At 40.1% G+C, this 24,438-nt stretch overlaps 1 protein-coding gene across 2 annotated transcripts in view; it reads right to left on the bottom strand.

Annotated features, from left to right (window-relative positions):
- Nucleotides 1–24,438, bottom strand: part of APBB1IP (amyloid beta precursor protein binding family B member 1 interacting protein) — a 67,208-nt gene that overhangs the window by 40,271 nt on the left and 2,499 nt on the right. Inside the window, exons 1-5 of one of the 2 annotated variants that reach the window (XM_013296416.3) lie at nt 11,335–11,352; nt 9,766–9,837; nt 6,432–6,519; nt 4,258–4,550; nt 1,600–1,677 (exon numbers count right to left, since the gene is read on the bottom strand). In XM_013296416.3, the coding sequence (XP_013151870.3) occupies nt 1,600–1,677; nt 4,258–4,550; nt 6,432–6,519; nt 9,766–9,837 (531 nt within the window). In that variant the 5' untranslated portion in view covers nt 11,335–11,352. Of the gene's footprint in view, nt 1–1,599; nt 1,678–4,257; nt 4,551–6,431; nt 6,520–9,765; nt 9,838–11,334; nt 11,353–24,438 lie in introns of those variants that run through there. The other variant, XM_055803373.1, reaches the window with a different exon arrangement.

The following is a 24,438-nucleotide window of genomic DNA, read 5'->3' as shown; positions in this document are numbered from 1 at the left end:
CTGCTCAAGCGAGGCCACCCAGAGCCCATTGTCCAGGACCATGTCCAGATGGTTTCTGAGTATCTCCAAGGGAGGAGACTCTACAAATTCCCCAGCAACCTGTGCCAGTGCTCAGCCACCCTCACAGTGAAAAAGTGTTTCCTGATGTTCAGTTAGAATCTCGTACGTTTCTGTTTGTGTCCACTACCTCTGGTCCTGTCACTGGGCACTACTGAAAAGGGCCTGGCTCCATCCTCTTTGCACACTCCATTCACATGTTTCTATAGATTGCCGAGACCTCCTTGGAGCCTTGTATTCTCTAGGCTATGCAGTCCCAGCTTTCCTCATAGGAGAGATGCTCCAGTTCCTTAATCATCTTTGTGGCCCTTTGTTCATTGGGATGGAACTCTCTAGAGCTTGGAGGAAGCGATCCTTGAATATTAACCAAGGCACTCTTTCAAGCAGATTTTTGAAGAAGCCAAAGTCTGCTCTCCTGAAAGCCAGGGCTGTGAATTTCCTTTTCACCATCCTCCCTGGCTTCTGCCATCCGCTTTTGGTAAAAGAGAGAGAAGACTAGTTTCCTTGACAATTATTTAGTCAATTTGGAATTCAAGAAATAGTAATTTCATTATAGTGAAGCCACAAGAAGATTAAGCCTTACTTCTACCCTATGGTTTCAAATATTCAGAATGGGAGGAAAACAAATAGTCTTCAAAATAGATGTTTCCTCCCAAAGAGGAATTGCTAATGCTGCAAGGACAAGAGGGTGACCAATGAGTAGTCATAAGTTTAGTTACTGAGCTTTCTAAAGACAACATTGGTGAAATCCTCCCAACAAATTCTCTCAGAAGTAGCATTTGTACATGAATGTAAAGTACTCTGTGGGAACCATCTCAAGTTTGGGCACCCCCAAACTTATTGGAAGCTTCAATTCTTCTTGGAAGCCCTGCAGGCTCTGATCTCCAGCACCTCCCATCTCCTGTTTGAGCAAGACTGAAAGGTCATGACTTCTTCACCCACTTTTCAGAGTTACTAAGCATCTGCGGCTTCTGTTGCATTCAGCTGGAACACTAGCTTAGGATGAGTGGGCATAATTACATGACACACTGCAGCACTGTGCAGACAGTGGCAGGAAACTTTCTGATTTGTTGGTCTAAAATAACTTCTATTATCCTTGTACATTACTACACTGCTGTGAAAAGATTTAGCAAGACAACCCTCATTAATTTAATTGGGATTAGCAAAATCCACATTTGCTGTAGAAGAAAAGTTTAATACTTCTGGAATCAGCACAGCATAAGCAAGCAAAGTTTTTATCTGCATTCCACTTTCTCTAAAGTAACCTATCAGAACAGCAGACTCTGCCCCAACATTGGAAAAAAACAGAGGCAGAGCCTTCCAAGTCCTCTTAAAAATAAGTCCCTCAGAGCTAGCATTCTCACAGAGACTTGTCTTCAGGTGGATGACAAGACAGCTCCACAGAGTATCTTTAGATGTCTCAAGTTACAGACAAAATATGAAAAAGCCTAGGAATTTTAGTAAGAACTTTTATTATTGAGAAGAATAATAGATACTTAGCTGATAACTCTTACGGTAGCATTTCACAGTTTTAAGGCTCACCTTTTTAACTTTGGCTTCCTTTAGTTTCTCCAATGCAAGTTTAATCTTGTCAGCTTTAGCCTGTGCCTCTCGTTCTTCCTGAAAAGACACGAAGATATTTGATATACTTCTTCTTAAGTAAAGTCAGCAATTTGTGTTTACTTGAAAAGAGTTGTTTCTTGTTATTTATATCCAGAACATAAGGCTTGTCATGGGAAACTTCATAGTTACAGCTTTCCTTGAGCTAACATTCTCCAGCCAAAGCTTTGATTTACAAGCCCAGCACTTCCAATTATACAGCTCATACATGATCTGTTCTTCCAATGCTACAGGAATGTCTGAAAACTGGACTCTTCTATTTCCCTATGGATTACAGCTGATACAAAAGAGAAGGCGAAGCAAGATCTAGTCTGAATGAAACAGCACTGCAGGGCTTGGAAGAAAACTTGCTTCTCAGTAGGATTAGGAAAACTAGAATCTTTAGGATCTTATTGAAAAATTTGGCTTGCAATTATAACACTTATAATTTTAAACTTTCTGTTAATTACATTAATTTAATTGAATTCTTTCACTTGCCACATATGAGCTCTTATTGCATGCATACTTACTGTGAGGAACACCTCCTTAAATTGGATGATATCATGGGTTTTTAATCTAGTAATGGATCTAGTCATATTAACACAGACACAGTTAAATAGAGCACTCAAGTTCATTCCAGTTTTTGCTGAATGCCACAGTAAGATACCTAAAAATCTCAGCTTCACCCAGCTCTTCTTTTACAAAGCAGCTGTATCGGTATCACGCCTCTCTCAATATCAGTAAGGTCTGTGATCCAAGAAGACTCTGGATCCCGAGCTACTGAGAGTTTTAGGTACATGTACCAGATGCCAGTGCCTACTGTTGCCTCTGTGACTGGTTTACAGATTGTGACCATTTATTTTTGCCATCTGTCTTCCAGTAGTCTCCCCCAGTCACATAGGGAGTTGGAGAAGTACATTTTGGACAGCAAGTAACTGGTTTCTGGGGCTGCCTTGGACTGTTAGTACTACTGGAGGGTTTTGTTTCTTTCCAACTTTAAATCACTGCTCCTCTCCATTGAAAACTGTCTTGTCTTTGCTTTCTTGCCTCTCTGCTAATTTTTGCTGTCCCTGTTGCATGCTCGCACCTTTGCAGTTTCCTTTGTTTTGAAGGGGTAGGATTCTTTACTATGGTACCCACAGACACCCCCAGCTTCCAGTCAATGACTGTAGTTCCTGCCCTGCTTCCGCACAAGATTCTTCCCTGTGTTACCTTCGGCCTCCACTCTCTACCCTGAAGTTGTAATTTTAGTGGTCTTTGGGCTAAGAGAAACCGAGGAGGCTGTAATTCATAGCAGATGCACTTGCAAGAAAATAGGCCTAACTAAGCATTGCCACCACATCCTTCTTACAGAGATATCATAGAATCATAGCAAAAAAAGAGCTAAAAAGGTTATTTTATTCATCCCAGGTTCAACTACAACTAAAGTACTCCTGACTGACGACCCTCTTGCTGAACTAAACATCTTTTATCACTTCTTCCCCTGGATACTAGCACCCTTTCAGATATCAGAAATGAAAGGTAAGGTGTACAACCTGAAAGAGATGACTTCAAGCATCTTTGCTGTTGTCAAATTCTCCACTATAAATACCAGACAATCAGTTTTTACATGTTCTTTTGTTTTTAGATCCACAGGTATGGAAATCTGCATTGCTACAGCTCAGAGATGCTAACTTTCAGAACCTAAAAAAAGCTTCCATAGTTGAAGAGAAGCTGTTGGACAAAAGTGGCTTTCACAGTAAGGCTGCCTGTTCTACAGAGGGAAGAATACACAGCCTCTCCCACTGCGTCCCCCCCTTTATCATCTCAAAACACCTCTCTGCAGGGAGCAGGAAAAGCATCTTAACCAAACTGGTTGAGTGTGGTGCAGGCAGGTTTTCTGCTGAAATTTTTAGGCAAGCGTAACTCAGGCTTCACCTGCATGTGACCTGTGTTAACAGAGTTCACACATTGTACAAAACTGCAACAGAGGTCTCATCTGACAAGCCTTCATGTGTTCATAATGTTTGTCTTAATGTTTACTTAATGTTTATGCAAAGTAAATAGGCTATCACATGCAAATTTTTAGCAAAATTTAACTTTTTAAGAAATGCTTTGACAGGCTAAAAGATTTGTTTTGCCACTACAGTATCATCACCACGTTTGCTGGACCTTCAAGCAGAAGCACATAAAAGTCATCCAGATAACATCACAGAAAAAGCTTATTTAGCTTAAGGACAGTTTTTAAAAGAAACATCAGAATTGATGGAAACCTGTAAGATAGCTCTATGCTGCCCTTCCCAAAATGGTGGGATCTTTGGCCATGCTTTGCACTGATGCCAAAGCCAAGTTCTCTACAAGAAGCTAATAACTGATTAGCACTTACTAAAAAAAATTCAGTGACAGGTTTTCTGTTAATATAAACCATTTGCAATGATTTATGCCTGTCTTGGGCTATCAAAATGATGATTAGAAAGGCGAAGGAATGGGCAGTAAAATTGCTGAGCCCACTATAACTGTAGAACCTTCCCAAGATGTTTCCCCCTGGGATATTCACTATTGTTCCAATGCAAAATTACAAAAACTATTGAAGACTTAGAAAAAGATTCCACCCAGGCTTACCTGGGTGAGTGGCTCAGGAGGAGGTGGTGGTGGTGGTGGTGGAAGGTCTAAACCAGGGTCTGGAGGTGGAGGGGGCAAGTCATCCTCAAACCGTCCAGTAATGGTAACATAGACACTTGATTCAGAATAAACGTCACTACATGAGCCTGTTGAAGGCTGAGTGACTGTACTTTGCTGGTTGCCAGAAGTTGTTTTCTGGGCTTGTAAAGTTCTCTGTTCAACATCATTTATGTCTGCTACAAGATCAGCCATTAAAGCATCCAGGTCTTTGTCCTCTAGGGCACTTAGAGATTCTGTAAAGAAAACCACAAGATACATCAGAGTGACTATAACACTATGTTTGCATGTATGTACTGTTTTAGCATGGAAACACTGTGTTTCCAGTTCAGTGGAGATTAAATTGCAGAAGGCAGGTTACTGTATAAGATATTAAGGTTTAACACTTTAAATGGGTTCAAGAAACAAACGTGGTTTTGGAATAGCCATTAATCTGGTCATGCTGAAGTTCAGAGTACAAGGAACTCTATGAACACAAATTAAACAGGACAGGAAGCTTCTCTTTCAGTGATACAGTCTCAGGCCCTCATGATGTTATGAAACCTGGTCCTGATCCAGCAAGGTTTCTGGGTGCATGCTTAGTGATATGGATGCAAGAAATTCCATTAGCTCCCATTAGGCTATTTACTTCTTTGGGACATAAATGCTTAGCAAGTTTTGGTACAGTAAATAACAAACCATGTAATTGAGGCCTAGATCCAGAATATCTTCACATACTACTACTATTCTACAACTCTAAAATTAACATGAAGCGAATCAGAGAGATCTAAGTCACAAGAAATTGTATGGTGTCATTTGCAGCACATCAGTAATTGTGTGATCAACATCTCTGACATACCTCATATAATATGCTGGGTTTTGAGGATCTTTAAGCAAAGAACAAATAAGATAGTCTCTTTTCAAAAGCATCTTATCAACCAGATAGAAAACACTGTAACTTTTGTTTTCTGTCTTTCACTCTGACAGAGTAAAGATAAAATTCTACACTGGAACTTCAGATGCAATCAATTCTTTGGTTATTTGAACTAGACATGGTATAAGAGATCCTGTAGAATAACATCCTGTAAGATGATTTAACCTTCTGGAAGAGAAGGGTTCTTTAAGAACGAACCGATTCAGTGGTTTAAATCTCTTTGAAGAACCTAGTTTAAAAAAAATTCAAAAATAACAAAGTGGATTTATTTCCCTTCTGGAAAGGGATGGAGGGTGCTGAACTTGATAGTCAAAAATGCTAACATAGTCCAACATAGAACTTTCATCATACTAAGTGTGAACGTGTCACTAGACAGTCTTAAGTTTATTCTGCTTTACCTGTTACGGTAATAGAGTATTTTCATAAGCTTTTATTTTCAGTGGGAAAGTTGGCTTATGATCCTCTCTATTTACATACCTCTACCCTCATTGCTGGTAGAGACATGAGGTGCTTAACAGTGAACTGATTCTGGGATAAAAACATAGGTTAAAACCAACTCAGGCAAATGCAAACAACCAGCCCGCAGTAAAAAGAAAAAACAAAACCCCAAAACAAACAAAACCAAAGGGATTATTAAATATATAATATATATTTTATATATATATTTAATAATAACTCAAATAAATTTTCTCATTTGGTTTGTCACACAGCCTCAACAAGCAGCTGTACAAGCAAAAGCAACAGTGTAAACCAGAATGAGAATAAGCAACATAAAGTGGAAGCAGTTGAAGCCAATACTTCCATCAGACAAAAGTGTTCATGTAGCTCTGACCTCACACTGAGGAACCTTGCTTCTATTAAGTTAAATACTTACATTAAAAAGGTTGCGTTTTTGCAAGTTGTTTGGGGGACTTCTGATTTTTGTTTTCCTCTACTCTCAGACATTTTTAAAAGTCTAACTTCTGACTCCTATCTAAGACTGAGCAACGTCCCTAAAAAAAAGTTGGCCCCTCCGAAGCTTCCTGAATTGAGACACATAAATATATCCCCGCCCCCCTCCCCCCAGCAAAACAGGTTTTTTTGTTTTGGTGGTGTTTTGGGGTTTTTTTGGATCAAGGGTGTTTAAAGTTTTTCTTCTCATTTGTTGCTGTGAGGTATTTTAAATAAGCATGAAAAGCATGAGAAAGTCCATTCAGTTACTTACCATTTAAATCTTTAAACCCAACTGTAAAGCTAAATTCATCATTGGACACTTTGGGGGATGCAGGTTGTACAGTCTCCACTCCTAAACTCTGTTAAGGTAGAAGAAAAAAAACAGGCATCTGATGACATAATTACTACTACAAACATTAATATTTGTAAATCAATTACCTGGATTTGTCTAACTGAATTGATTTTTCTGCAAGGAACAGACTGACACACACTAGTTTCTGGGATTATGCATAGACTGGTAAACTAAATAGGACCGGGACAAGGGTTCAAGCACTGTCTCAATTATGCCAAGTGTTTTGATGGTTTGCATGCTTCTCAATACAATGTTGACCCATGCCAACTGCAACTCATTAGGCAACACCCAGGCTCAGTGTGGGGAACAACAGAGGCTAGAGCTGTTTCTAATAGAGACAGTGGGAAAAGCCAGACTGATTTTTAGTTTTTGGTGGTTTGTTTGAAGGGGGAGCAGAGCGAGGGTGTTGAAAGAGTTTAACTGTGTATACATTTGAGCTGTGCAATGCTGTTTGCTCCAGAGTGCTTTATTTACTAATATAGAACCTATCTGTTGCTTTCTCATGCCGTTTGCAAAAAAAAAAAAACAAAAACAAACCACCCAAAAAACAACACAACATGCTGCTGTTAGCAATGTAAACTGCAAATCTGCATAGTTAGATAGAGAATTCCTAGTTTCTGGCTTGTTTAGGAAGCAGGCAGGGAACCAGTGCTTCACAAGTCAGGAAAAGCACAGACAGTGGAGATAGAAAAAGATACATTCTCCCTTCAACAGTGAGGAAGATGATAGCTCTAATAAGCAAACAGTGTGGACAAGACTGGAAGAAATTCCAAGGATCTGCCTAGACCATGCACCCATCCCAAAGCAAGTCACTTACACCTGGGTCATACCTGAAAAATGTATACTTAACCTGATTAAAAAGCTTCCTATTAGATAAATTCCACTATCACCTCTGGTAATTTGTTCCACTGCTTCATTATTGAGATTACTATTCCTGCCATCAAATCTTTCTTGTGATATTCATCCTAAACTTCCTTTGCTACAGCTGAAGACAATTCCCTGTTGCCCTACTCTCCATGGACACGAGGAACCAAGTACTTCTTTCTGCTCTGATGCTGCCTTTGATGTATTTCAAGATTATCAGTTTCCTCTAGACTAAACAACCTCAATCAATCTTTTCTTATAGGTTATGTTTCTTTTCTTTCTCATCATTCCCATTGTTTTCCTCTGGATTTTCCCCAGTCAACCCTCCTTCTCCTCAAAATGCAGTGCTAACACTGGACAGTTTCCCGGTTGAGGTCTTACCGATGCTGTGCAGAACGGAAGGATTACTTCATATAGCCTACAAGCTATACCCTTGTTCATACACCCCTGTGAGATGTTTGTCTACTTGTGCTCATACTCAATTTGTACCAGAGGCATTTACATTTCTCAGAGTTGCCTGAAACTGAGAAGCATTTTCCATTAAAATTAATGCAAATGTTTTTCTTGGCAGCTCTTTTCACCTATTTCCCACCCAGGACAAGTTGGTTTCTTCTGAAGTTATATAGAGCTGGAAACCAAAGCAGTGATAACTTTAAACACTGTTTCTGTGTTAATACTGACTCTCATAAAAATAGACACAGTATAAATATGGGAAGAGGGAGAAATGAAGCACGAGAGAGTTTTACAGTGCCCAAGGAAAAAAAAACTATAAAAGAGAGGGCACAAAATGTATTGATGAAAATGACTTCAACACCATAAAGGAAATACTTTCATTACTAATCTAACAAGTCGTAACATCTCATAATGGCCATAAAAGTGCAGGAAAAAAACGAAAGTACATGCAAAGGGAAATAAAAGGGAAAACAAAATGCTAAAAAGTTTAAAATTAGGTCATAGAAATATCAGAAAAGTGCAATTTTGAATTTGCATTTCTTTTTCAGCCTTGTTACGCAATGTGAAGGCACCTTTGTGTGTTCCTATCATTTACTCTTACTTTAGGAACAGACAGATTAGTGAAAAAGGGTGAAAAGCTATCTACAGTCTCATTTTGGAAATTAAAAGTCTAAAGAAATTAACAGAGGCAGGTCTGTAAACTGAAAGTCTACAGGCTTTCAGATATGCCTGTATCCTTCTCCCACACCATGCTGGGGTAAGAGGGGATGCCAGCACTTTAGAGAGGGGGAGGAGTAGTCAGTCTCCGTCTTAGGAACATGTTCCATCCCACCCAGTACTGCACCGAGTGTAGAGAGAGAAGAGGGTTACTCTTACTCTGTCCCCATCACCTGCACTCCCAACAGTGCTGTGTCCAATCTGAGAAGGTGAAATTTATCACAAGCAGTCTTTTGTTGAACTTCAAGGCATAATAATGAAACAAAATTACCCTAAAACCCTCCCTCTCTCTCTCTCAAATAAGCATGCACAGTTATAAAAAGCCCTTAAAAAGCAGAAAGGCTACCAAGGGGCAAAGTAAGGATTTGACAGCCAAGAATGTCACATCAAATCTTGGATTTCACACAGTATAAGCGTAATTCTTATTCTGTGGCTCAGGTTTATTGGTATTTAATTCGGCAAGCACTGGGATTCACCAAGAGGGAAGACCCCATAAAACAGAGGACGTAAGCAGTCAGACTCCCACAGAATCCACAAGCATCCATCTATTAAAGTACAACAGATGTACTGACTTTTGGGATTGTTTTTTTTTTTTTAAGACACAAAAATTCTCCTTTCATCAGGTTTTGCAGGAAGTACTCCATGACTATAGATTTAGAAACAGGCTCATGCTATTTTATAGTTTCCTCTCAAGAGAGTAGTCTGCATTGGCTGTAATGTCTCTATATATTCTTGAATGCCACCCTAGCTGTAACTTAGTATTTTGCCATATCTAAAGATCACTCTTATGCATATATTGAAAAGTTGCTTTCATTTTCAAAGTTTACATTTGACACTCGGGCTACATCCCATTTACCCATGTATGCAAAGCATTTGTACCTGAAGATTCTTATTCAAACTCTTCCTGTTTTGACAGTAACTTTCAATTTCTTGGGACCAAGCCCAGAGGAATTTAAATTGTTTATTCAGGTTTTTTTTGAGAAAGCATCTTCCATAAGCAGTTAGCTCCCTTTAACAATCTAGCTGGGGCTGATACTACTGTATTCTTCAGGCCACTTGTTTTCAGTGTCAAGCAGAGAAATTTAGTTGAAAGTTTTTCAAAATAATGTATCTGTATTTATTCAGAGTGGAAGTACATGAAAAATGTAGAAAAGTTGCCTCTTTTCTCTAAAGCATAATAGCTATTTTTCTAATCTTGATGGAAAAAAGAATTATCTACCTGGGTCAGCATGTCCATCTCCCCAAGTAAATTGCTGAACATTTCATCTATATCATCACAGGTTTGCTCCATCTGAAAGAAAAAAATCCACAGAAAAGGAATCATCATGAGTTCATTTCAAAGCCAGCAATGGTCAAAACCAGAGAATAGGCAATGTTCTTTTATAGTATGTTCTCAATTAACTTCAAAACAACTGTTCACAACTTGCAAAAACCTCTACCCATAATTTAGAAATAACTACTAACAGATCAGAATGTCAATCCTGTACATACTGAAACACACGCTTAGGTTCTACACTCATTACGAGTTCCAACAACCTCCTTGTATTATTCACATTTCATAGGTAGTCACTAGCTAACAAACCATGGTTGTATTTTAAACATCAAAGAAATGTAGCTAGTGAGAGATGAAGAGGGAAACAGAGTTTGAGGCTGGGAAATTCCTGAATGCTTCATTTTGAAAGCATTTCTTTGGCTTAGGTGACTAATACAAGAAGAGTTTATTAGGTGTTATCTAGTGCAGGACCTGGTTATGGTTAGGTACATGACCAACTTTTTGTCTCAGTATTTCTCCCAATTTTCTTTCAAATACTAGTGCACTGAGAGAACTCCAGTCTTACCTAACCTCAAGACATCTGAGGGAGAGCACTGAGACAAGGAAAATGGATACATGCTGCATGACGGTAAATGGTGGCTCTTGTCACAAGATGGGGGTGTGAGGACAGCACCACACACCAAGTTACTGGGGAGATACAGCTTCTGCAATAACCCTCTTCCTCTTCCTCATGCATTTATTCCTTTGCAGGGACAGAAGTAGTGTAGAAGGGTTCTGACATGGAGCACTGCCAGAGACAAGAACTATAAACATTTTCTTAATATGCTCAAGCCTCCAAGTGATTGAAAACTCTGGTACAGATAGCATAAAACTAGGGTTCAAACTTTAAACATGTGAGTAGTCTCATTGGTTCGCTAGGTCTATGTGCACCTAGTGCACATAGTTTTCATGGCAGGGTTTTGGAAGTGAGAGGGCTGGCAGGGTGGCTTCTGTGAGAAGACACCCAGAGCAGCCCCCATGTCAGAGAGAGACAGTAGCTCCAGCTGGCTCCAAGATGGACTTGGTGCTAGCCAAAGCCGAGTCCATCGGCAACACTGGTGGCACCTCTGTGACAACATATTTAAGGGTAAAAAATGCTGTGCAGCAGCTGTAAGAGAGGAGTGAGAAAACGTGACAGGAACAGCCCTGCAGGCAGCAAGGTCAGTGCAGAAGGTGGGGAGGAGGTGTTCCAGGTGCCAGAGCAGAGATTCCCCCGCAGCCAAGGTTGTTCTCCTGCAGCCCGTACAGGACCATGCTGGAGCAGATATCCACACTGCAGTCTGTGGAGGACACTGCACCAGAGCAGGCGAACATGCCCTGAAGGAAGTTGCAGGCCATGGTGTGACCATGCTGGAGCAGGCTCCTGGTGGGAACTGTAGCCTGTGGAGAGGAGCCCGCACAGAGCAGGTTTTCCGGCAGGATCTGTGACCCTGTGGGAGACCCATGCTGAAGCAGTCTGCTCCTGAAGGACTGTACCTTGTAGAAAAGACCCCTGCTGGTGCAGTTCTTGAAGAACTGCAGCCTGTGTGAAGGTCCCAGGTTGGAGAGGTTCATGAAGGACTGTCTCCCATGGGAGGGTGCCATGTTGGAGCTGGGAAACAGTGTGAGGAAATAGAAGCGGCAGAGACAGTTACGCACTGACCACAGTCCTCATTCCCTGTCCCCCTGCACTGCTTGAGGGAGGAAGAGGTAGAAGAGTTGGGAGTGAAGCTGAGCCTGGGAAGAAGGGAGGGGTGGGGTAAAGATGTTTTTAATTTTGTGTTTGTTTCTCATTATCCTACTGTCTTAGTAAATGGTAATAAATTAAATTAATTTCCCTATGTTGAGCTTGTTTTGCTCAACAGTAATTGGTGTGTGTTTTCCCTTGTCCTCATCTCAACCCATGAGCTTTTCCATTGTATTTTCTCCCCCTGTTCTGCTGAGGAGGGGGGAATGATAGGGCAGCTTGGTGGCCTCCCACAGTCAACTCACCACAGCACCTTACAGGATGAGGACCAACCTGATGAAAGAAAGCAATCAACTGAGGACAGGAACAACTCTAACGACTATAAAGACCAGCAAGTATCCTGTTCTTCAATCTTAATGCTTTTCCTTTAAAAGAGCATCTTGAGTCACAGAACTATCCCATAGTTAAATGATAAAAGGCCACTGAACCACTACAGTCAGTATCTGTTGTCTGAGAATTACTTGGTAGCATGTCTTGAACATGACAGTTAATACTGAAGCAATCTGAGCTGCTCTGCCTCCTTTGCATTCTTGGTATTTCTGGCATCTACATAAGCAAGACCACCCTAATTTCCACTTGCCCTCTTACCACCTGTGTTATCTCAAACACCAGAATTCATTAGGTGAAGGCATGCACAGCTTTCATCAGTCAGGCTCGGGGCATATTCTACCTGCTTTAGACTGTTTTTGTAGCTGGTGTAACTAAACCAGGCACAGGCAACCAGGAACTGGACTTTGAACTTTCACAGTCCTCTCAAATCCCACAAATCAAAGATTTAAAGATTTCAGAACCGGATTCTGTTAAAAACATTTTAATAGGATGTGGTTGGCAGGGCTGAGGGTATCCCTACCCCAACAGTGGAGATGGTACAGCTATGCCTGTGTAACACAGAACACACATCACACATGACTGAGTGAATGGAGAGCTAAAGTCACCTTACCTGCTTCATTTCCAGGTGACAAACCACACTGGATGGCTCACTCTGTATGTATCATACAGAGCTTTCTCTATAAAACTCCACTTCTGTAGATTCAACAGTATACTGGTTGGGTAAATGATTACTGACTCTTAATTGATTTATTTGAATCAACAGCTGTATAGCTTCCTACACACCTGGCACTTGGAAAATCGATTTTCATAAAAAGGATAAATAAAATGGCATTTATTTGATTAGGCAGAGTCAAGTCAGAGTTGTTATGTGACAAAAAATAGAGCTGCAGTTCATACTGACAAGTATCTCATCGGTGCTTAAATAGTACTGAGTAATTTTATGTTTTTCCTGTTTTCTGATTTAGGAGAACAAAGCATCTGCTGGGGTAATCTTATCAGCTCTAGCCCTTGTATGTTTTTGTGGGTCTTCTTAACCACTGGCTAGATCTACTTTCAGGAAAAAGTCTTCATAGCGGTTCCTCTGACAAATTGAAATCCTGCTTTGCTGTATTTTTCCAGAACAGAAATATAAAAGTGGTAAAAAAATTACTCTTGAGTTACAACCAGGAGACATTATCAAAAGGAGGAGTAAGAATTGCCTAAAAAGGCAAAAAAACCCCTAAGAACTCTCTTCAGTAGTTAACAAAAAAAGGCAAGAGAACTGAATATTGCATTATACAACACACTCAACAAATTACACAATTTTTACAGGTTCTAATAAATTTAGAGCTTCTTTATTTGCAATTACATGATTTTCTGAATCTCCAGACACATTTGATTCATAAGAAAAATAATGTAATCCTATGAAAAAGCAATGTGCAAAGAATTCTGTAAGAATTTCCACTGTAAATTGGGGCTGAGTTAGTCACTGATGAATTGTCCTTATCAATTCAAGTAAATGACGTTTAATACTAGGGGGTTTTTTTGACCTTAAGCACATGTGGGAAGGGGGAAGGCCTGAACATATAATTTGAGAAGGAAATATGTCAATGTCCCTTTCAGGCGTCACTTTCAATGAACAGACATCCATCATCATCATCAGAGTGATAAAGCCATGTTGTCACCAAGCCATTGCCCATACTGGTCTCTCTCTTTTTTTTTTTTTTTTTTTTTTTTCCCCCCCCTCTTGAATTTGTGATGGGTTTAGGAAGACAAAATCATCATAATCACCAAATACCCTGAAAATATTTTTATGTTAAAACACACTGAATGATCTTTTAAACTGATATGAGAACTCTCCAGATTCATGGGGGATTTTGGAAAGAGCTAGAAAAGCAAAAGATAGTAAAACGAGTCCCCAAAACATTGAACTGCAAACCAGTGTCCATCCACTCTCCTCCTCTTTGATTCTGCTCCACAATAATTTCAATTCCTTTTATTTTATTTGAATTTATTTTTATTTTATTTGATTTTATTCAAACAAGAAACTCAAAGTGAAACCTGCAGGTGTATGAGCTATTATTAACAAAACAGGGGAAAGGATTTACCAGAGTCTCCAGAAGAATACTGAGTTTCATACTCAGTCCTCCTCTATATCCACTGAACAGTGACTTTTCTGACAGGTTTTTCTGTATATAGTACTAATTACTCCTAAAATCATATCAACTACAATAAACTGAAGAGAGGAAAAAAACCCACCAAGACAGCATTTTTGCAAGAAGTTTCTCATGTTATATATAAAATATTAAGCTGAGAAAAAAATCAGAATTAAAATAAAAAGAGGAAATTGCGGTTGTCAAGAATAAACATGCTAAGGAGGGGCTTGTGGGAGGGCATATATGTGAAACCTAACCTATTTTGAAAGTGGTTGATTTTCAAACTGATGTCTTCTAGACCACTTTTTGAAGTAACACGAAGCATACAGGCAAAGGTATTCCTTGTCCTTTATTTCCCCCAAATTTCACATTCCCAGATCTTCATTGAGGTCTCATGAAAATATATTTTTTTTTATTATTTTTTTTTAATGCTTCTAGATTTCTCACAGTGTATATGTAAGGGGTTGGGGCATTTGCCCTTCAGCTTGCTATTCTAACCACCAAGTCTCACTATTTAGTTTATGCATATTAGACTCTCACAGGTTTATATAATACATACATTTTGACTCTTATTTTGACTCAATACATATTCACCCCAGCATTTATCAGAAATCCCCCAGACCTGTTAGACCTATTATTTTTTTACCTTCCCAATTTCAATTTTAGCAGCCTCTTTGCTGATAAAAGTAATTTAAATCTAAATTAAGAGAAGTGAATAACAAAACTCTGCATTGCATTTTATTGTACTCTGTATTTCTAGCATCTTTGCATTTCAGCTCACCCAATTAAAAAAAAATAGTTTCCACATATTTGTTCACACATCTCCTTACCTGCAGTTTCTGTCATTTGTAGTATCTGCCTTTTCTCCCTTACATGCTTTGTTGCCATTTCCAAAGACCTGCTTTCATCCATTCAGGTGGTGCTCTGAGGGGGCCTCCAACCTTTTACTTTTCATAAGAACCTGCCCTGCTGCCCTGGATGACAATACCAAACTCCTGTGCACCGTACTTCTAAACTTGGCAACAGACCCACACAAAAATTCTTCCCTCTCCTAAATATCTACTCCATATAAACCCTGATTTTGAAATCGAGATGTAAATTTCTACATTTTTTGAGCTATGGGCTAGAAAGTTGGAATGACGTTATCTCACTTCTAACACCAGAGAAATTTGGCAGGTGCAGAGAAGCAAGCTAGCCCACAGCGATGGCCAGGAAGCTCTCTCTGGGCCAACCTGGTATGCTTGCATGGGCTATGTACTTTGCTGACAGAACAACATTGTTTTCCCCTGGGGATGGTCCAGTATTCAAGGGCACCAAAGAAAAATGCTGACTGAGAAATTTCTTGCTCAGCTGCAAGAATGGAGCAGCGATCTTTGCACTCAGTCTCACGGTGCACATTCTTACCTGGGTTAAGTAGAACCTCACCTATGTTAGTGTCCTGCACTGACAGGTGGAGCTGAAACTGCCTTTGTTGGTCTATAATATGAACTCTGTAATTAAAATCAGGATACGATTTCTGCATAGATGCATACATTTTGATTTTTTAATATACTAGAAAGAATAATAAAACAATTTTATTTTTTTAAGAATGAAGAAAATTTTGTGATTTGCACACTTATGTAAGACAACTGCACTATGTCTATGAACAATACATAGGAAACTGAGTTGTTTGATAGAATCACTATCACTTGGGAGGAAGCTAACAGAACGAGTAGTAAAACAATGGCATGAAATTCAGCCTGCTTAAAAAAGAAACTATTAAAAAAATATCAGGAAAGCTGACAGAGTGTTCATATGGTGTAGGTCAAATAAACCAGGCATGGTACTATACTAAGAGTTTGAACTGTTAGTATCTGTCAGCTCTGAAAATTACTGAAAGCCAGTCCCCCAGCCCCTTTCAACAGGAAGAGTGATCCAAGTCACATGGTAACAAGGCTTCTGCACTTGCAGTCTGAAAATAAGCTCAAAGCCCTTGTGCATCACCGAACAGGAAACACCAACGGTATCACACACAAGATTACCATCTCTGCAACTCAGTCGCAGTTGAGTTTATGCAGTTTAATCGACCTAAGGGCTACAAACAAAAAAGGATGAGGAATGGCATGGTACCAGTAGAACAAAGACATACAGAAGATTCATGCTACTAACAGTATAAGGAACCAGTCCACTTAGTGATCTGGTGAACAGTTACAGACACATTCATCAAATTCAAAGTATCATTGTAATTCTTAAACTGTTACATATGTGAATAGAAAGAATAAAAATACATGAAGTATGTTTTAACAAGTCACAGAAAGGTCAAAGCACACCTTCACTTCCTAGTCCCTATGCTACAGTGTGTAAGTGTCAGAGTACCAAGTCTACCAGAATGGACACTAGCTGTTTGACTATCCAGATGACCACTAGCAGCACTGTAACTTCCTGCTAACACTTTATGCCTGAATTCTTTCTGGAGTGGAATGAAGAAATCTTCAACATTTTAGAGAGACCCAGCAGTAGCCCAATGATTAAATCACTCAGATTCACCCTTAGCTACAGCAGACTATGCAAAGTAGATCATCCCGTATTAAATACAGGAGAAAAGAAGAAAATGAGAGAAGAGAGATGAAAGTGACAGAAGCCCTACCATAAAGAGCAAAGCTGGAAAGAGGGTAACTGATTGTCACAGGAAACAGATGCGAAAGTACTATGATAAAAAAAAAAAGCATAAAACCTAGAGGAAAGTTACTTATGCATCATTTTGTCCTGGCTTACAACACAAATTTAATGGGATAATAAATGAAACTGAAAGTCTGCACAACTGTTCCAGGGAAACGTGCACAGCGTACTTGTAAAACTCCTCAAAACTGGTGAGTTAACAAGCTAAGGAGTGGGTTTTCTCTACTAGCAGTTATAGCTAGAAGCGTCAGTATTTCAGAGAGTTTCAGTAAAGGACAATGAACCTCATGTTTCAAGACCTAAAACAAAGGCTCCACCAATTTGAAACAGGAGTCAAATTTTCATGATAGACAGGTTACACCATACCTTCCAGCACAGGATTTCTTGTATCTCCTCCTGAAGCACGTGATGCTAGCCACTGCTGGAGACAACTTGCTGGCCAAATTGAATGCAGGTCTGAAATAGATCTAACTAGGTTTCCTGCAATGATTCTACAGTTAGTTGTCAATAAAAACTGACTAGTCAAATGTCTCTTTACATATGTCAGTGAGGCAGGATGGAAGTTCCTTGACCAGCTACATCATCACATCTAGTAAAAAGTCCCCACAGACACTTAGGTCAATTTTTATGAAGTAGGATATGAAAGAACATCTGTCTCTGCAGAATTCAGCCTAGAAGAATAATCCCATTAGTTACTAATTCTAGTAGACGCTAAGAAAGGAAATTGAAGTTTTGGAGTGATAAAGTAGAAATGACAGCTGCCCCCAAGATTTCAAAATCACAATCAGATTTGGCAGTTAGCATGCTGACTTTTGTCTTTCTTACTTACATAACATGAGCCTGTAACTCTCTTCTGTTTTAATACTAACTCATATTTTGAAAAGGATGGATCAAAAGCCATTAGACTGCTTCCAACACTGCAAGTACCTAACACTGATAAGCATGGCGTTTTCCAAGAAAAAGCTTACATACACAGATAACTCTGAAAGCAGTTTCTTACTCATATCACCTATTCTTCTGAGAAATCTGGTGTGCCAATGACTGTAGGTTTATCTGCAGCTGAAATTACACTGCATATTTAATTCGTGGATGGGTGTGACATGTCATAACTCTGCCCATGGTGGAATAAAAGTGACACACTAAAACACTACTAAACTGCATGAAGACTGATACAATTGCAAAGTATCCTTCCTAGTTTAAAACTCAGTCACATTTGGCTTTGGATTAAAATTAAAATGGCAGATAAATACAATCATGTGAGAAAATCCATTTCTAATGTTAACCTGGAGCACTATAGCACCTTCAGGTGACCATGCCACAAAAAACACTTCTAGCATTTTCCATTGATTGTTCCAGACACATTTTTACATATACTGTGGAAACAATTTTGACTCCAGTTGCCTCACCTTGTATCACATTGCTTAAACTGACCCTAGCAAGATCAAAGGCACAGCTGATAATCAATTTGTACTCTACTAACTCCAGAATTATCCGCCCAGATGTAAGCACAAACATCTTTAGATGAAAGCACCTCAAACTCACAGATCCTGCTTCTGTTTCACAGAAATCTTAACTATTTATACAATTGTAACCATTTATACAATCAAACCTCTTGAAAGCTTGTTCTCTTTTTTGCTGTTTCGGAAATCCACAGTTAACTCGCTTGCGTTACAGGAACAAGTCTGCAGTTAGGACTGAATTTGGAATAAGTCTTTATTAGTTCAAAAGACCCAGATTTCATAGACCTGAAAGCTATGCTGCTGTAGTTGTACTTTACCCTTGTCTTGCCGAGATGATGATAATTTAACCACCACAGAACTCCTATGCATGAGTACACCAGCTGAGCACAAGTACACCATCATCTTTTTCAGCGATATACATTTGAGTACTTCATTTTCCACTGGCGAGACAGAGAAAGTTTTAGCATGTTTGTAAAGCACCATGGGACACTGAGGCTGTCCTTCAAATGATGCTGCCTCAGCATCCATCACCTCTATGCTCCCCAGCCTTCCTCTCTCCCCCGTGCAACCCCAAACACATACTTTCTTCTTTATCCCACTTGCTGAGAGTAGTGCTTGTGAGAAGCAGCTATGGGTCCTGTTCTTAGGGTTAGGTGGGATGGCACGATTATTGAATGGTCCCAGAGGCTCAGTTAAGAGAGGCTGACGGGAAGAACAAGGGACTAGCCACAGTATGTCAGGAGGAAGTTACTCAAGCCCGGAAGAAGGGGTTAGCAAAGGGCTCTCCTGCTAAGATGAGAGAGGAAGGGAAGAACATTTAACTGATGAAAGGCAGTGTATGCTATGGCTAGGGAAAAGGAGTGTAGAGGGACATGACAAGCAGGCTGGGTGCAAGACAGCTCATTTACCAAGCTCCTCTCCAGAATTACTCTCAGGCACAGATGCAGAGTCTGGATCCTGGGCTCCAGAAAATGTGTCCCAAATGTACTCAAGCAGCTGGGGACTGCAAGTTAAAAGCACCTTATGCAAGGGGAAAAAGAAACCTCGATATAAAGCACAAACACAGGGAGGAGAAAACTGGGGAGCAATTTCTATGTACCAGAACTTTACTTTGTAGCCTCCTGTTACTCCCAAAGGGGACTGCTTTTATGGGGCTCGAAAGCAATGGTACTTCTGTTCATTTTTATATAGTATCCTGCCAACAGATAATGTGCTTCAGCCTGGCCTGTGGGTCTAAGGGCATTACAGAAATAATGCACAGCTACAGACTTGGTGATCTTCTTCCTTTGTCATAGAATTATTTACTGCAGAATGGTCCAGTTTGGGGACTTTCTCCCCATAAGCCATACAGGCAGCACAAACGCCCTGTGTAGAATGAAATGGTAGGAGGAGACATATTTCCAGTCCTATGTCTTTGCACAGATTGGTAGAAGAAACAATTCCCTATTCTGTGCCAGATTACTAGCACACAGAAACAAGATCTCCATTCCCTCGAACTTTTCTCCTTCAAAAGGCAGAAAGGCGGATGGAAGTGTGTCCCCTGAGCTGGATTCAGCTTATGAACCATCAGCTGATCTAGGCTCATCTATCTTGTGTTGACAGCATATCTGCTTCAGCTCTACTCAGGTATTAACAACTGCAGACATACAAGTTACCAGAAAGTATGAGTCTCACTCAGTTCTAGATTCCTCCCCCGCCCTGCCTTGATGGGAGAGCAGAACAGTGACAGGGCAACATAAGTCTGTGCAGCACAAATTTGTTCTGTTTCCACACTCCTTCCCATAATCTGTAGTTTGCTGATGTTGTTGTAATGTTTTTCTTCCTGTTGGTTTTTTTTTCCAGTTGCCCAACATTGCTGTACAGAACTTATATGACAAGAGACTGTCTCGTAGTGTTAAAAATTGCCAGCAAATGAGAATAGCACAATTATTAATAATTTTTTGCTTCAGTAGAATGCTCAGCCTAACTCCAACCTGCAATGGAGCACATGGGCTATAAGCTTTTCATTCCCATTTGATGCTGTTGAACTGTTCCCAGTATTCCCTTATCCTCAAGTCATGGAACTACGGGAATTGTGTCTTGTAGCTCTCTACTAAATGAAGATTTTGATATTTAGCTTCACAATTCATAAGGTAGGCTGATTCCATGTGAACAGATCGTCTAACAAGCAGAAAATGGTAGACAAGGAAGCCCATAGATGAGAGGAAGCCATACAGGGATCCAATGTGAGAAAATCCTTCCCCTCTCCAGTCCCCTATAGAATCAAGAGATGTTAAGTGTGGAATAATAAAAATCATAGCACAAACAGGAAAAAGAAAAAAGGAAGGAGAAGTTACAGCACAAAATTTAAGTGCAGAAGCTGCTACATTGAATAATCACTGGCTCACATCTTTGCCAGCATTCAGTCCCTCCCATAGTAAGCCATTACAGGTATGTGCAAGACATGCTATAAGGGTCCATGACAGAACTGTCTACCCATACAAATAACTTACTCCTAGGCCCTAGTTACTGGCAAAAGCTCGAGGTCACCTTATTATCTCTTATAATCACATGTTCTTATTACTGCCAGAAATGTTTAAGGGAGGGCACACATGGTACAGGAAAGGAAGACTGAAAGAGGAAATGCATATAATGCTCTAACAGATAAGAGTGAAGCAAAAGGGTGAAAATAAATCTGTATAATTTTTATTGAACCTGTTTGTCTGCTTCATACCCAGTTTATGTATTAAAATCAAATGAAGCAAGTAATGCTTCAGTAACATGAAAGTACAAGTATTTCAAAGTACAGTGCTCAGTACCACAGCGAGCGGTAGAAAAATTCAATGAAGATTGTTTTTATAAACCTTTTTCTCAGCTTTACTACTGACTGAGGAGTCAGGTACAATTTCAAGGCCCATTATTAATTTTCCACCTAGAAAAGCGTTTCTTTCACCTATATAATTGCACAGTGATCACAAACTGCTATAAGCAGTGGGTTTCAGCCAAAGATCTGTAAGGAAAGTGGAAGCCTGGAGTCACCACAGATTGGATGTTATATTGGTATGGCTGTGGCTGCTTTCCCACAGCCCAACAAGCCCTTAACCACACAAAGGAAACAGTTATGGGAAGAAAACACCGCAAGAGAACAACCTTGTGACATTTCCAGTATAATTCTTCCATTTCTGTAAGGTTTCCCATGAGAAGGAAATGCCACTGCCTCCCTCTCTTTTTTCCTTACCAAGTGGAGGAGGGATGGAACAACTGATCTGGTCAGAGATAGCAACTCCATCAGAGAATCACAGAATGGTTTGGGTTGGAAGGGACCTTAAAGATCATGTAGTTTCAACCCCCCCCTGCCATGGGCAGGGACACCTTCCACTAGACCAGGTTGCTCAAAGCCCCATCCTGCCTGGCCTTGAACACTGCCAGGGATGGGGCATCCACAGCTTCTCTGGGCATGACACAGGGGAGACAAAGGAGGTCAATTTAGTGACAGATATGAAAGGCTTTGCTGAATTTCATGGAAGAACATGGCTCCCCCCCGGGAGAAAACTGCAGTTAAGTTTATGCTGAATCCCTTCCTAGGGCTGGCACCCAAAACCACTGGGTCCTTCGTATTTGTTCTCTCAAACATTAGGTTTGCCATCTTCCCCTCGGTCATGAAGACGTGGTCATCAAAGTACAAAACTAAGCTGCAATCACAACAAGTATTTGGAAATGTTATCTGTGTTCATGTTTTTAGCATGTATTCTCACTTGCTTAGGGTTATCTCAGCACTTAGGCCCTCCAAGCCACATGTATAGCAGATCTTCCAAACGTAAGATTTCATCAAAAAGCACAGCAAACAGTAGACTTGACTGTTACTTAAATGATTTTTTTAAAAAATTCACAATCAGACACAAAAAACCACAAAAAACCCCTTCAAAAACATGTTCTAGGCTGAAACATCCTTCTTATTTCTGTGCTTCAATGAAATTCCCATAGCAAGTGAGAGAATGGAGGCTTCTTGTACTGTCAGAAATAGTAAACAATCTTCAAAATCACATCAAAATCTTTCTGAGCTGTGGAAGAAAAGTAATCACGTGCCTGCAGTTTGGGCTATCTGAAGATACAGTGAGAGTACCAAAACAGACCAGCTAAGGCCACTGAGGAGCATGTTTTCATTTGCTGCCTATATGGACTTGATGCCAGCAGCTTAAGTGACAATTCTGTAGATCCTGACCACTCCCTTGGTGAGCTGCCTTCTAAGCAGACACATCATTTTGCCTAAAACTGGGGACTCAGAAGGTAATTTGCAATTTTTATCAGCAAAAGCATCTGGTGAGTGCCTCTGATTTTGGCTCCTAGACATTCCCTCTGTCTGATGGACTAGCAAAGCTGCTAGAAGCAGATTTGCTCCCCATACATTCCCACTTGTAGGTACAAGATTTTCACCAAAATTTTTATTGTATCAGTTGGATTGTCTGAAGACAACTGAGAACATTCTGTTGTTAGTGATATCAGCCATGTAGGGTCTGCCCACCACTGATAACAGATACACAGGGAGTTTCATCCTTCAATATTAGTGTTACACGCCACACTTCTACATCCACTGCTTTAGATTACAAGCAAATACAGAGTAAAAGTAAAAATGGTAATGGACTGAGGAGAAGCATCCAGTGCAAAACTTCTATCAGAATTGTCTCTCTATGCACTTCTAAACCAAGTATCATAGAAAAAATTGGTTCATATTTACTGAACCTTCTTTTCCTTCTAGGATTCATAATTCATCTACTCCCCAAAATACTCATAACCCTAGCCCTGCTTTACCTGAGCCTAAATTCATGGCATGCTGAATCAATGCTCAAAAAGAAGCAGCAGTCTTGTGTGCAGGCTGATGTACTTCTGGTAGCAAAAATTATGAGAGCAATTAGCTAGCCACAGATCTAAAAGGTCACTTTAGCGGAAAAAAAGGTTTTGAAACTAATGACAGACAAACTTTTTTAAAAGTCACTATCAAACCAGTTTGTGAATACTCACATTGAAGCTGTAAATCAGATCAAAGTCATTTGTGTTTCCTTTTCATTCACAGCCCAGGAGCAATGCTATAGATTAATGTTGAGGGGTGGTGAAGAACACATGCTCATGTAGATGCTCAAAAGTTTCCTGCAGAAACTTCAGAACAACATGGCACCCTGGCTTCTTTCTTTCACGGTGCAACATACCATCTTCTACACTGGCACCTATACAGTTACTATCTAGGGTAGCTATGAATCAATAGGCTGGATAAGGAAAGCTGCCTAAAATGCCTGCTTTTCCAAGAGCAATTTTACTGTTACAGATCACTCCTAATCATGAAAACATATATGGTGGAGTTTCCATGACATCTGCATCTGATCTGCTCATCCCAGGCTCTTTTTAGTCAATGAAGGGAAAGAAAGGTAATTTTATAGAGCATGATTCATGGCAGCTGTCTAAAACAGCTGAACCAAGTTTTAGCAGTACCTGACTGTAAAGGTGACTCAGAACCTCAGGTGACTAACTAAAATGCTAATGTCTGGACCTGGGTGAGGAGGATCCTGCCTATAAAGTCTAAGAAGTGCTCTGGAAGGTCTGCATGAATGCAAGTTACCATTGTCACTGGAAACCTTCCAAAAGAAACAAGCTAAAGCTCCTGCACTGCTGTAGGCAAATAAGAGGTCTTATTTTCACTTTCATTGCATATCAGCACCTGACCATGCGAAGTCATCATCACAACAGGGCAATGGGCCTACAATAAAACAAGTCAAGACGTACTGAAATGAAAGATGAAAAAAAGGTCTGTGGGAAAGAAAAACACATGTAGTTTGCAGAAAGAGCAGGAAAGGATAGGGGCCTTGATATTTGAATGATATGCAGGAAAATCAAACTCAACTACATTCCTGTAAAGCCACCTCTGAAACGTAAACACTTTTTCAAGAAAATCCACGTTCTCAGATCTTTGTCTCAAAGGACGGATATTCATGAATCTGCAAACAAGACAAGTCCTCTCTTGAACAAGGCAAACCTTGTTTGGTTTTCTGGTAGTTTTCTCAGTCATTTTGTAGGGCCAGAGAGATGCAATATTTGATCCCTCCATCCACAGGTTACCCAAGTCCTACCTCTCCTTTCACCACCTACTGCAGAGCAAGAGAAGGAAAGCTTTCTGCCTCTTGTTCCTCTCACTGCTCTATGACACTTCTAAAAGGAAAGGTAAAACCGGAAAAGCAAATTCTTAGCGGGTTGGGTAAATTCTTTACTACGTAAGAAACCTCTGGCCGCAATACTGAGTTAA

The sequence above is a fragment of the Falco peregrinus genome, chromosome 5 (genome assembly GCF_023634155.1).
Source record: "Falco peregrinus isolate bFalPer1 chromosome 5, bFalPer1.pri, whole genome shotgun sequence".
Lineage (NCBI taxonomy): Eukaryota > Metazoa > Chordata > Aves > Falconiformes > Falconidae > Falco > Falco peregrinus.
This window is presented reverse-complemented; position numbering and strand designations above follow the sequence as displayed.